Source organism: Pezoporus occidentalis, unplaced genomic scaffold (genome assembly GCF_034315485.1).
Source record: "Pezoporus occidentalis ecotype Australia unplaced genomic scaffold, CSIRO_AGI_Poc_V1 ctg132, whole genome shotgun sequence".
NCBI classification, from domain to species: Eukaryota; Metazoa; Chordata; class Aves; order Psittaciformes; family Psittacidae; genus Pezoporus; species Pezoporus occidentalis.
In genome coordinates, this window is record NW_026913126.1 from 1,592,226 (window position 1) to 1,605,235 (window position 13,010).

The window sequence follows — 13,010 nt, forward strand, 5'->3', positions numbered from 1 at the left end:
ACAAAGTTATAGCAGATGGTTATAGTGGACAAAGTGGAGACCTGCTATATACACCGTGACTAAAATTCTGAGCCAAGAACTCAAGGGGATATTACATGGTGGATTTAATCTTAATAATTCTATATTGTAGGCACTTACCACCATTTTTGTTTTTTTAGTAATTAATTTAAGGTTATTTTGTTTCTGTGCCTGAAGGGACCGAAGTTAACATATATGAGTATAATGATACTGGAGAAGCATCTCCTTTTCTGTGACACTATTTCTAATATATGTGCCTGTCTTTTCATTAAGGCAGAGATAAGAATCTTCACACAAAACACATGTTAAACTTTTAAGTTTTCTTTTTCTCAGAAGAATGACTTCCTTGTGATTCACAGCAGTAAGGTTTTTCAGTAGAAAATAAGCCTTTTCTTCCTAGAATTGCCATGAAAATAATGCTATCATGTTTGGGGATTCAAGATGCCATTATGCCCAGATCTTCATAGTGAAGATTATGAGAGTCAGATAGCTCTATTTTTCTGGATTTCTTTGGAACAGATAGCTTGACTACTTGCATTTTCCCCTTTATGAAATGTTTTTGATTATGATGGTAATTTTATACTCTTTCATATTATGAGATCCTGATTATATATGGGGTAGAAATTTGCTCATGTGTCATGATATAAGGATATAAAATCATAGAATCACAGAATGGTTTGGATTGGAAAGGACCTTAAGATCATCTATTTCCAACCCCCCTGCCATGGGCAGGGACATCTTTCATTAGACCAGGTTGTTCCAAGACTCATCCAACCTGGCCTTGAACATTACCAGGGATGGGGCATCCACACCTTCTCTGGGCAACCTGTGCCAGTGTCTCAACACCCTCACAATAAAGACTTTCTTCCTCATAGCTAATGTAAATCTATCCTCTTTCAACTTAAAGCCATTCTGCCTTGTCCTGTCACTACCTGCCCTTGTAAAAAGTTCCTCTCCAGATTTCTCATAAGCCCCCTTTAGGTATTGCAAGGCTGCTCTAAGTTCTACCGAGAGCCTTCTCTTCTCCAGGCTGAACAAGCCCAACTCTCTCAGCCTGTGTTCGTAGGAGAGGTGCTTCAGCCCTCCAGTCATCTTTGTGACCTCTGCTCTGGACTCGTTTCAACTGGCCCATTTCCCAGAGCTGAATGCAGTACTCCAGGTGGGGTCTCAAGAGAGCAGAGTAGAGGGGCAGGATTACCTCCCTCAGCCTGCTGGCCCTACTTCTTTTGATGCAGCCCAGCATACAGTTGGCTTTCTGGGCTGTAAGTGCACATTGTTGGGTCTTGTTGAGCTTCTCCCAAATCAACACCCCCAAGTGCTTCTTCACAGGGCTGCTCTCAATCCATTCTCCACCCAGCCTGTATTTGTGCTTGGGATTGTCCTGATGCAGGTGCAGGTGTTGTTGAACTTCATGAGGTTGGCACTGGCCCACCTCTCCAGCCTGTCAATGTCCTTCTGGATGGCAGCCCTTCCCTTCAGCATGCTGACCACACCACACATCTTGGTGTCATCAGCAAACTTGCTGAGAGTGCACTCAATCCCACTGTCCATGTCATGGACAAAGACGTTGAACAGCGACGGTCCCAACACCGATCCCTGAGGGATACTACTTGTCATTCGTCTCCACTTGGACACTGACCCACTGACTATAGCTCTTTGAGTGTGGCCATCCAGCCAATTCCTTATTCACTGAGTAGTCCATCTGTCAAATCCATGTCTCTCCAGTTTAGAGACAAGGATGGTGGAACAGTGTCAAACATATTGCACAAGTCGAGGTGGATGTCAGTTGCTCCTCCCTTATCCACCAACACTGTAACCCCACCGTAGAAAGCCACCATTTTTTTCAGGCAAGATTTCTCCTTAGTAAAGCCATGCTGGCTGTCACCAATTGTCTCCTTATTTTCCATGTACCTTAGCATCGTTTCCAGGAGGCTCTGCTCCCTGATCTTGCCAAGCACCAAGGGAGACTGACTGGCCTGCATTTTCCTGTGTCTTCCTTTATTCCCTTTGTAAAAATGGGTGCTGTGTTTCCCCCTTTCCAGTTAACAGGAACTTCACTGAACTGCTATGACTTCTCAAATATGATAGATAATGGCTTAGCCACTTCATCTACCAGTTCCTTCACAACCTGCAGGTGCATCTCACCAGGTCCCATGGATTTGTGCAGCTTCAGGTTCCTTAGATGATATCAAACCTGATCTTCTGCAGTAAGTGGTTCTTCTTTCTCCCAGTCCCTACCTTTGCGCTCTGCAACTTGGCTGGTGTGGCTGGAGCTCTTGCCAGTGAAGACTGAGGCAAAAAAGTCATGGAGTACCTCAGCCTTCTCCATGTCCCAGGTAACTAGGTCTCCTGTTTCCTTCCAGAGAGGGTCTGCATTTTCCCTCTTCTTCCTTTTATCAGTGATGTGCCTGTAGAAGTTTTTCTTGTTGCTCTTTATGTTCCTGGCCAGATTTAGTTCTATCAGTGCTTTAGTTTTCCTAGCCTGATCCTTGGCTTCTCACACAGTTTCTCTGTATTCCTACCAGGCTACCACCTTGGAGGTTCGTGCTTCTGCCCTTTGTAGGTTTCCCTTTTCTGCTGGAGTTTGTCCAGGAGCTCCTTGTTCATCCACACTGGTGTCCTGACGTTCTTGTCTGACCTCTTTGTCGGGGATGCAAGGCTCTTCACCTTTGGGGAAGGTGATCCTTGACTATTAACCAGCTTTTGTGGGCCCCCCTTCTCTACAGGGTTTTATCCCATGGAACTCTACCAAGCAGATCCCTGAAATGGCCAAAGTCTGTTCTCCTGAAGTTCAGGGTAGCAAGTTTGCTGTGCACCTTCCTCTAATGCTGTGAGCTTGCTGAACTTGCTCAAACTCTACCACGTCATGGTCATTGCAGCCAAGGCTGCCCTTGAGCTTCCATTCTCCACCAGTCCCTCATTAGTGAGGGCAAGGACCAGCACAGCACCCCTCTTCATTGTCTCCTCTATCACTTGGAGAAATAAGTTGTTTTAATAGATAACTTACAAGGACATAACACAATATTCTTAAGTGACTTGTCAACTGCAGTTCAAGAGTTATTCCATCAGTGCTTTATTTTCTCCCCTCACTTCAGCTGTTGTAAATCAGTATAACCTGAAATACATTTCAGGTTACCTGGGACGCTGAAGCTACAGATAAGATAAAATCTAAATTTTACTCTCAAACTCTTTAAACTGAAAGACTAACTGATCAGTGCTATTGGAGCATGGGAAATACATGTCTGTTAGGGAATGACGGGAATGACTCACCTTACTGAGATAACTTCCCTTATCTCAGTGAGGGAAGAGACCGGTTTGGAGCTGAAAGCCAAGGTAGGAAGGTACAAGTAAAGGCTGAAGTATCATGTAAGCGGAGTGGGCCTAACAGAGGCCGCACCAGGCAGCACAAATTGTAACTGTGAGGCAAGAAAAAGCGGCTGTTCTTGGGACAAAGCCGAGTAAGAGACGACTTGCTGCGACGACCCTGAGCAGAAAACGAAGATGCTTCTTTGTAGGGGAGTCGGTAATGATAGCAGGAACACGGCGTGGGAAACGGCTGCAGCCCGTGGAGTGTATGACAGAAAACACCTGAGGAAGGGGGCAGGAGCCGCAGTGACCCCGGCGCTGGGGCGGGAAGAGGTGACACCTCTGGGACTGCAAGCTAGGGCAGGGAAGGGCGGTCAGGCAGAGCAGCCCCTTGCCGGCTCCGAAGAGCGTAGTTCAGCGCTGCTTCCCCTCCCCGCCATGCGAGAGCCGCCGGGGCGCTGTAGTTGCCCTCGGCCAGCCTCCTCCCGGCGGCGGAGTCCCCTCCTCCCCGCTGCTTTCGCCGGCGGCGGGGCGGTGACGGGCGGCCGAGTTGCTCGGTCACCGCCGGAGCTGCCCATGGGGGAGTGCGGAGTGCCCCCCCAGGTCCAGCTCTTTCTCCGCGCCTGCGAGCAGGGCGACTGCGAGACCACCCGGCGCCTCCTGGGGCTGTCCGGCGCCGGCACTGCAGACCCGGCGGCCCCTTCCTCCTGCGGCACCGAGGAGGCAGCGGTGGCGGAGCCCCGCGGAGAAGTATCCTCCCCACCGGCCTCCGCCGTGCCCGTGGACTGCACCGACGAGGCTGGCAACACAGGTCTGCAGTTCGCTGCGGCGGGGGGCCACGAGCAGCTGGTGCGGTTCTTGCTGCGGAAGGGGGCCTCCGTACAGAGCACGAACCACTACGGATGGAGCCCCCTCATGCAGGCGGCCAGGTAGGGCAGGGATCAGGGAGAGACAGACGGAGAGGAGGGGGACTCCGGTCGCTATCCTGCTTCCCCGTGGGGCACCGGCCTAGTCAGCAGCAAGGCGGCTGCCGCCGGCAGGGGAGGGTTCCCAAGGCGGTGCCCTTCTTTTCCCCGCCCCGGGGCTGCCGGCGGCGCCCGGTTCCTTCGCCCTCAGAATCGAGCTCCCCAGGCCGGGGGAGGGCGTCCGCGAGGGCCGGGGAAGCTCCGGGCATGTGTGGGAGCGGGCGGGGAGGCGCCATGTTTTAGGCCGCGGGCGGTCGCCGCCGATATAGCGGTGGCTGGTTGTCTGGGGGGGTTCGGAGTGGTCACTTGTTACCTTATGCGGGGTGGAGTGAGGTGAGGGGGTGTTGAGTTTAAATCTGGGTAAGCATTATGCTGCGGTGTTAGGTTTTCTCTTTCCGTGCTATGGTTGAGGTGATTGGAGCTGTGCATGTTATTTCTTGGGTAAAACGAAGTGTAGAATCACAGTCAGTGGCGACTTGAACATGAAAACACTGCTCCTCTGTTATGCGGAAGTAAGATACATGCACACCCTTACTTCATTCTTTTTGTTTTTTGGTGTTTTGTTTTTTTTTTTACCTTTAAATTTTGTGTGTGCATCTTACCTACCCATTGAAAAGTCGCCTTTGACATAACCTATACTGAAGCAAATTTGTTGCACTCTGCTTTTCCGTGTTTTCCTAAGTGGTTCGCTGGATGATGTGGAAAATCATTGCTGAGGGTTTTAATGGTGAAACTGGGTTTTCTGCATCAGTGATGCCATGCTTTATGCTTATGTTGTGGGAGACCCATATTGCAACACCCATATTGCTAATACTGGTGTTTGTGTTTATTTTTACATATACAAGCACCCCTTGGGTTTACAAGGTGTGTTTACTGAAGTTGGAGGGCAGTCATTTCTTGTAATAATTGAGAGGAGAAATGCTTTTTGGTTTTGGTTGGGTTTTGTTAGTTTTTATTTCATTTTTTTTTTGTTTCATAAATACTTGGAAGAAAAGAGTCTGTTTCAAAGTCAACGTTTCTCTTTTCAATTAAAGCCCACGGAAAGTTCCTGAAGAATGAGTCACACAGCTGGTTTCCCAGTAAGAACAAGACAAGGTTCAACAATTTTGTTATTTTATGAAGGTTAAAAAAAAAAGGGGGGGGGTTGAAATTGCAGAAACATTCTTAGATTTATTTTTTCCCTTAATGAAAACCGTACGCTCATTCTCTAAAAACAACACGCTCAAATCACTATAATTCTCTCACTGTTTCAAAGAAGTGACTTGCTGACATTTGAAAGGTAGTGTAGGTATCACTGAAATCTGTGGAGAAAGCATGAAGTGAAAGCACGTTCCTTTTTTCTTTTTAATGGATAACCAAAAAGAAGACATAGCCTTTGTACAAAGGCAGGTTTCATGCATACATTTAATTTTCTGGCTGAGGCTCGTCCTGTTGAAGTTGGACAGGAGTTAGCATATATGCATAAAATTAATTGTGTGTACAGGGGTTGCAGGCTCTACTGAGGTGACTCAGTGAAGCCTACCAGGATAGACCTAGGGACAGGCCCTGGAGGCTTTCTTCTGCAACTGTGTACTTTCTGAAGGGAAACCAGGGAGTTCTGGTCTCATGTCTACTGTTAGTGGTTAGTAGCATTCTTCGGGATTTCCTCAACTAACATTTGCTTTACTGCAGTGTACAAAGGTTGCTTTCAGGATCAGCGTTTGATTGTGTTACACGCTGCACAAGTATATAGTAATGCCTGATATCGTTAGCAAGAGCATGAAGTACGTGTTTTGTGAACGTATTATGTTTATTAACATGTGGAATTTCTCGGCTGAGGATAGTCAGGGGTTTCCATTTTCTCACAGTTAGCTAGCTGGTTGGTTGTATGGCTTGCATGATTGCCTTTGCTTACTGACAAAACTACCAGCGCCTCCGATAATCAAATGTTATCAAAGCTGCATTACCGGTGAAACCAGAGTTCAGTACCCTGACCAAGTACTGTTAGATATTCCACATAAAGAGGGTTTAATGCTTTAATACCAAGTTTCCTTATTGGAAGATATTTAATGTTACCCAGGATTTTAATTCAGCCTAGTGATACAGCAATCTCCTGAAATTGTAACACAAGCCTAACATAGCAGCTGCAACACGCATTTGAACCACAGGACAAATGGCATGCCCCTTACCAGTCTGTATGGTCACCAGCATCATGATGCTGGGTGTCCCCATTTATGAGAGAGGAATATGTGACTGGAAGCCAGCTTAAGCCTTGCTCTCTTTAAAATCCCATTTGTTGTGTTGGGCTGAGCTGTGTAGGTGCTTCTCCCATGCTAGCTTGGTCTGGCTGACTCAGGAGGATAATACTTTCTATTGATCATTTTGGGGAATGCCATTCATGCAGCCACTTGTCCCACTCTGCTGATTGAGCAGTTTCTCTAGATCAAGGACCACCCTCTGGTCCCCTTTGTGTGGAGAAGTTCAGCTCACTCTACAACTGCAGTGGCCGCTGCCTGTGTTCTCTAAGCTTCATGGGCACATGCCTGTCTTCTTTGAGACTTCTGCCATTCTGGGGCTTCACAACTAGAAAGCAAGGAATGATGCAAGCCCAAAAGATTGGGTATTGAGTTTATAAAACAATTTTTTTGTTCAGCATTGACTCTGAAGCTTTAACTCATTCAGCAGTAATTACTGTACTTAGTTAAGATCTCTGCAGACAAACTGGCTTTGATTCTTGAATGTGATGCTGGAAATAAGAGTATTATTTGACTGTAGTTTATAGAGGTCACATGTTGGTGTCATGCAGTTGAAAATGAGGCTAGCACGTTGCTGCTTTGAGCAGAACATTCTTTTAAATAAGTGCCTGGTTTATGAGTATGGTCACTGGTTCATGTGAAATGGTTTAGTTTTCAAGTCCTGAGCTGTTGATTGGTCCCCTCCAGTAAGGTAGCCACTGTAACATTCAGTGATGTGTGTATGATCCCACATAGCCTATTAGTCAATAGGCCAATTTGGTAACAGTTTTCTGTGTTCAGAATATGTCAGTTTTCTTTGAGAAGCTTCTGCCATCTGAGGTGTTAATTCTTCCCTTTGTCTCTTTCTCTCAAGGTTTGGACATCTAAGCGTTGCTCACATCTTGCTGGAGAATGGTGCCGATCTCAATGCACAGAATAAGTTAGGAGCCAGTGTCCTTACAATGGCTTCCAGAGGCGGCCACGTCAGCATGGTGAAATTGCTGCTGGAATCTGGAGCTTATGTAGACAATTATGATCATTTTAGCACAAGTGTACTTAACAGCAGCAGAGAAGACTTTCCTGACATCACTCCACTGATGGCAGCTGCTCAGCATGGACATGAGGCAGTGGTACATCTGTTACTAGACTGGGGAGCTGATTGTAATTACACTGTGAAGACTATGGGCTGGAGTCCTCTAATGCTGGCAGCTGTTAGTGGAAAGGTGAGCTTGGCACAGCAGCTCATGGAGAAGGGTGCCAATCCTGATCACCTGAATGTGCTACATAAAACACCTTTTGAAATCTCTGTTGGCTTAAAACACAAAGACATGAAGGACTACCTGGAGTCTCTCACAACAATCAGACCCCAGGCAGGTAAGGAATGTTAGTTTTTTGTTTCATTTTCTTGAAGTTTTGATTGCACGTTTAGAAATTAAAGAGGTTATTTTGTGTGTATGTTTTCTTGTAATTAGACTCTTTTGAAAATGTTGGAGTAGGTACACCTGCCTTGGGTGAGGCAGAAATGCCCAACTTCAGCAGATTACCTTTGCATGACAAAATTTCTGTCCTGCAATAAAAATCACATGAAAAATTTTAAAATGTTTAGATGTTTTAAATGCGTTTTTGGTTTGTTTTTTTTTTTTTCTAAAACACATGATCCAGGTGCTTATTGAGGAAGAAAATTACAAAGGCCTGCTTGAAGTGGCACTAAAGAGTGGGCATAAAAAACAGAATGTCAAAGAAAGGGTATTGCTGAATTAAAGACAACCTAGAAGATCTGAAGCTAGAAAACCTGCCTTGTGAAGAGAGACTTAAAAAGGTCAATCTGTCTAGTTTCATGAGGAGGTGGTTAAGAGGAGTGATTATTAAAGTCTTCACATTAAGAACAGGAAGTCCAATACTGGAGGGCTTTTATGGGAGCCAAAAAAAACCCAGCAAAACTGTAAAGCTAGAAGAATTTGAATGGGAAATAAGACACTATGTTTTGTGGTGAATCTTAGTGTTCAATCTCTGACAGTCAAGGTTAAATGCCTTGGTCAAATTCATAATTGAATTGTCTTCACTGAGTGTCACATACAAGACCTGTGACATGCAGAAAACCAGATGAGGTTAACCTAATGCTTTTTTTTCTACCACTCTCTATGAAACCTCCCCAAAGTGCTTTAATAGTGGATTGTGTATTCTAAGAAAACAAAGTATTAATGTGGATGAATAGCAAGTTGTCATGTCCCTTACTTTTCTGTTCCTTGCAGGAGAGGGTAATACTTAGTTAACTTCAAGGTTTCATATAATTTATTACCAACCTTCTCCCTTCAGACTTAGAATCATAGATTCATTAAATAGTTAGGGTTGGACAGGACCTTAAGATCATGTAGCTTCAACCTCCCTGCCACTGGCAGGGACACCTTGCACTAGACCATGTTGCCCAAGACTGTCCAGCCTGGATATGTGTGCGCGCACACAGAGGCAGGCATGCACACTGTTCATGTATGTACAAAACTAGGTTTAAAATAATATTATTTCAGTGCAAATCTCAATTAAAATGAAGTTAAGAAATGCTGCTTTTATGGTTTTTAGTTTTGCCCTGTAATGTATTTGTTATGTGCAGTGAATGATATGAGAACTGCTAAAGAAACATTTTTGTCACAATGTGATTAAAGAATATGCAGTGTTCATGTAACTTTAGCCATGAGCGTGGAAGGGGGTAAGAAATCCAGGATTTTGTAGAGAGAGGTAATACCTTATACTAGGGGATGTGAAGGCTAAGGAAGGTGTGAGCAAACCTAAAGCTACAATATTTTTCATTCAGTCTTAAGTGGTATATCTATTTTCATACAGTCAACCAGAAGGACAGAATAGTATATTGTGTGTCTTTACCAATTATTTCCAATTACTAAAAAAAAACCCTTGTGCTCAGTTAACAGTTTTTTTTGTATGTAAATTCTAGGATTTTTGCTTAGTAGTAGGCTTAACCTACTTGCTGTCACCTGTCTGTTTAAAATGTTAATGAATTTAGTTTTTAGACATTTTTTACTTATTGCAGCTATCTTTCAAAATTATCGTTTCTTTCTAGCTGGTTCAATAACATAATGTTATGAATACCATATGTTAGTGTTGTTAAAGTATTGTGGATTTGCTTCTCTTTCTTTCTCCAGGAGTTTATGTTAGCAGAAATGCATTAAATCTGTTGCTGAAATCAGATAGTTTAGTTTGGACATTGTGTTGGAAATCTAAGTGTCAATAAGTGATTTCAGAGATTGAGACCTTTTTCTGTATGTGGCTGTTGGGGACACTTTTCAAGGTATTTATGCTTTATGATGCAGACCAGTGTTGGGAGGTGCTTAACAAGAAGGTTTGGAAGAGTGGCATCTGGATTTTTTAGCTATGGAGTACTTACTATAAAATCTAAGGATGTGGGTAGGCCTAGAAAGAACCTTTTCCAGGTGCTAGCACCCATCTAGCCATGGTGGCAAAAAGCCTGTAGAGTAGGATAGTCCCCTCTAAGCTCTCTGCCACTTACGAAAGATAGGCTTATTTAAATCTTGCCTAATTATTTCACTATTACACTGCTGTGTGGACATTTTTCTGTACATTTGCTGTCATTCCTGCAGGTCAAGCTTCCCTTGTACTTTTAAGAAGAAAGTTAAAAATCTGACATTTATTTCTGCTTTAGAGAAGGTGTTAACTTAGTCAGATGTTGACTCAGGTTAAATTGGAGCTAGGGCTTTCATAGCTGTGCTGCCAGCCAGAGCTGGCTGACTGTAGAAGTTTGCTGATGAACAGTCTCTGAGGAATAGACATCAATTGATTGCAGTACACAGAGGGAATAAGACACCTCTGGGATTCACTAGTGCAGTGCTTTATGCCTTACCCGGGCATTTGGACGTACAGAATCTGTATGCATGCAGAGTTGGCCTGATGAGTCTTGAAAGTCTTCTGTAGTCACAAGACTTCAAATATTGGAGACGTCTGTTTAAGCTAGGAGAGTGGGCTTGCTTTAAAGCAGATGAGTGAGTATTCCTGTCACCTTTGCTGAAGGATAGTAGGTAATTGGGGCAGAGTTGGAAGTGAAAAACGTTGAGCTTCCACACAGATTTCTGCATTCTAGCACTGAAGTCTTCTATATCTTGGGAAATAAAAAAGATCCTTTCTCTCGTATGGAAGGCAGCAAAAAAGGAACTTGTCTTCTGATCCATTGCCGTAAATAGCATGAATTGCCTCCCAAAAGAAAGCAGCTCATTTATCAGGGCTCTTTTCAGTAGCAAATTAAGAATTACCTGAAATAGTATGGTTGTTGACTGAGTTCTGCTCCTGTCCTTGCTTTGGTTTACCTGAATGGCAGTTCTTCCTTCTGGCATGTCCTCATGGTCTCCTGCTCCTGAGGCTGCCTCTCTTCCAGGCTTTTCACATGCGATGTATGGCGTCTGGTCCTTTGCTAAACTAGTCTTTTGAAATCTGATTTCCAATGGTGAGCTCATAAGAAGTTCCTTCTGAGCTCAAATGAGTGCAGTTTCTGAAACAGGAGGAAATGCAGGACCCACCATTCTCTTTCTCCACCTTAAGAATTTTTCATTTTTTTTTGAGGGGCTTTCCAGCAATTACATTTGTTCAGCATTTTCAAATTACTTCCTTTGAAGTCAAGCTATGAAAATTAGCCTTTGCTTTTATTACCATAAAAATGGCAGAATTTGGCTCGGGAAATCTCTCCAACATCTTGTTTTCCTTAAAGTCTTTTTACCCCAGTGATTCTGTAGTGTCAGTAATGGTTTGGAAGATGGAGGAGAATATATTTTTCTGTCTTGTGGAAAAGTGGAAGGTGCAAAATATGTCACTGTTTTTATCTTAGTGTCAGCAGTTTCAAAGCACTTTGAAGGCATGTCAAAGGAATGGTCCTTCACTCAAAATACTAAAATTTGTAATAATTGGAGTTCTTCTTATGGGGATTGTGATCTGGGAGCTGAAAGGTACCTATTAATGGACAAACAGTAAGCTGTGTAGTTAAATCATCAGTATTATTTTTGTGACCTTCATAAATTAACCTGGCAGTCCTCAAGAGGAAATAAAAATGGGACTGCTTGTAAAACTCCTTTTGAGTCACCTTTCAAAATAATCCTGAACTATTTGAGTGTTTGCTGTTGTACAGAGGATTATACCAGACCACAGAACTATACTGTGGGTTTTTAATTGATATTTTAGTCTTCCAGGCAGGAAACAGAAAAGTTTCCAAATACAGTTTCCTGATGGAGAATGGAGGTTGTAAGGAAAAAGCCTATACTGATGCTTTATTACAGTTTGTAGCTTTAGCTCTGCACAGAGAACCATATAGGTCACTCATTCTTCTCCAAAGAATAAAAAGGTTATCAGTGCTTTCATTGTTCTTATTAAATGCATATCTAACCTTACGTTTTATAGTACTATGGTTTTTTAAACAGTTTTTGCTATCAAAACTTTAATAAATATTTTTTTCTTGTCTTTTTAAATGATTGCTAACAGAAATGCTTCTATTTATTCCAGATACTGAAAAGAGGCAACCTGATGTCTTTCATGCTTTGAAATTGGGTAAGTGCTGACAGGATTCTTCCACCATGTCTGGTTCTTGTAACTTCAGAGCATGTCTGTTAACATGGGAAACCAAAACGTGCTCTGTTTTTACATGTGACTTTGGTTTTTCCCTTGTTTTGTTTTTAAAATTAAAAATACATTTGTTTCTGTAGTTTATTTTTCTTCACATTCCAATAGGAGAAAGAAAATCTTAATGAGCTTCTGACTACGCCCTTCGTACCAAAATGGTGTGATGTAGTAGTTCTAGTAGTTCGAAGACCATGCTACCTTTAATATGCTTTTTCTTTTTCCTCCTCATAAACCTGAAGTATAAACACAAAAGTGCTAACTGATGCAAAATATATGCTGGCCTCTACTCTGTATGAGCATTGTAATTGCTCTTTAAAGTTGTTTCAAGAAAAGAATAAGTGTCTTGGATATTGCCTGTTCTCTCATGAGTAAGAATGACTTTCCTGAGCACACAACTGGTAAAACTGCTCTGGGGCAGACAGAGCCAGTGCCATCCTGTTGATTTAAATTTGATCCAGGCTCTGATGGATGTACCCTTAGTGGATGGCAAGCTGCTTTGTGGTTACCTATTTTCCTGGATCTTCCAGCATAGGAAAAGGTGCTGAAATGAAGTGTTCCGCCTGAGGCTTGCTATGTGATGGCTTTAGCATGGGAAACAAAACTATTAATTTTCTGATCTGGTTCCTGATAATGTCACAGGTCAGAAAACTCTTTGCAATCTCTTTGGCAGGTTAGAGAGATTCAATTTTTGAACCTGTTCCTGCTCTTACTGTTGGTGTTTTGCCATTTGAAAGTTTTCAGCTGGTTTGGAACTAGATGATCTTAAGGTCCTTTCCAACACTTAACTATTCTATGATTCAGTGATTCTATGATAGAATATTTTGCCTGTTGCTGGCAGTCCTAGCAATATAGGCAGTTAGAAAGAAATAGTAATAAA

The 13,010-nt window shown here is 43.2% G+C and overlaps 1 protein-coding gene across 2 annotated transcripts in view; it reads left to right on the forward strand.

Annotated features, from left to right (window-relative positions):
- The first annotated feature begins 3,455 nt into the window (after positions 1–3,455).
- ANKS6 (ankyrin repeat and sterile alpha motif domain containing 6) overlaps positions 3,456–13,010 on the forward strand; it is a 35,886-nt gene continuing 26,331 nt past the window's right edge. For both annotated transcript variants that reach the window (XM_062608977.1, XM_062608978.1), the window contains exons 1-3: positions 3,456–4,253; positions 7,377–7,876; positions 12,017–12,061. In XM_062608977.1, coding sequence (XP_062464961.1) covers positions 3,520–4,253; positions 7,377–7,876; positions 12,017–12,061 — 1,279 coding nt within the window. In that variant the 5' untranslated portion in view covers positions 3,456–3,519. The remainder of the gene's footprint in view (positions 4,254–7,376; positions 7,877–12,016; positions 12,062–13,010) is intronic.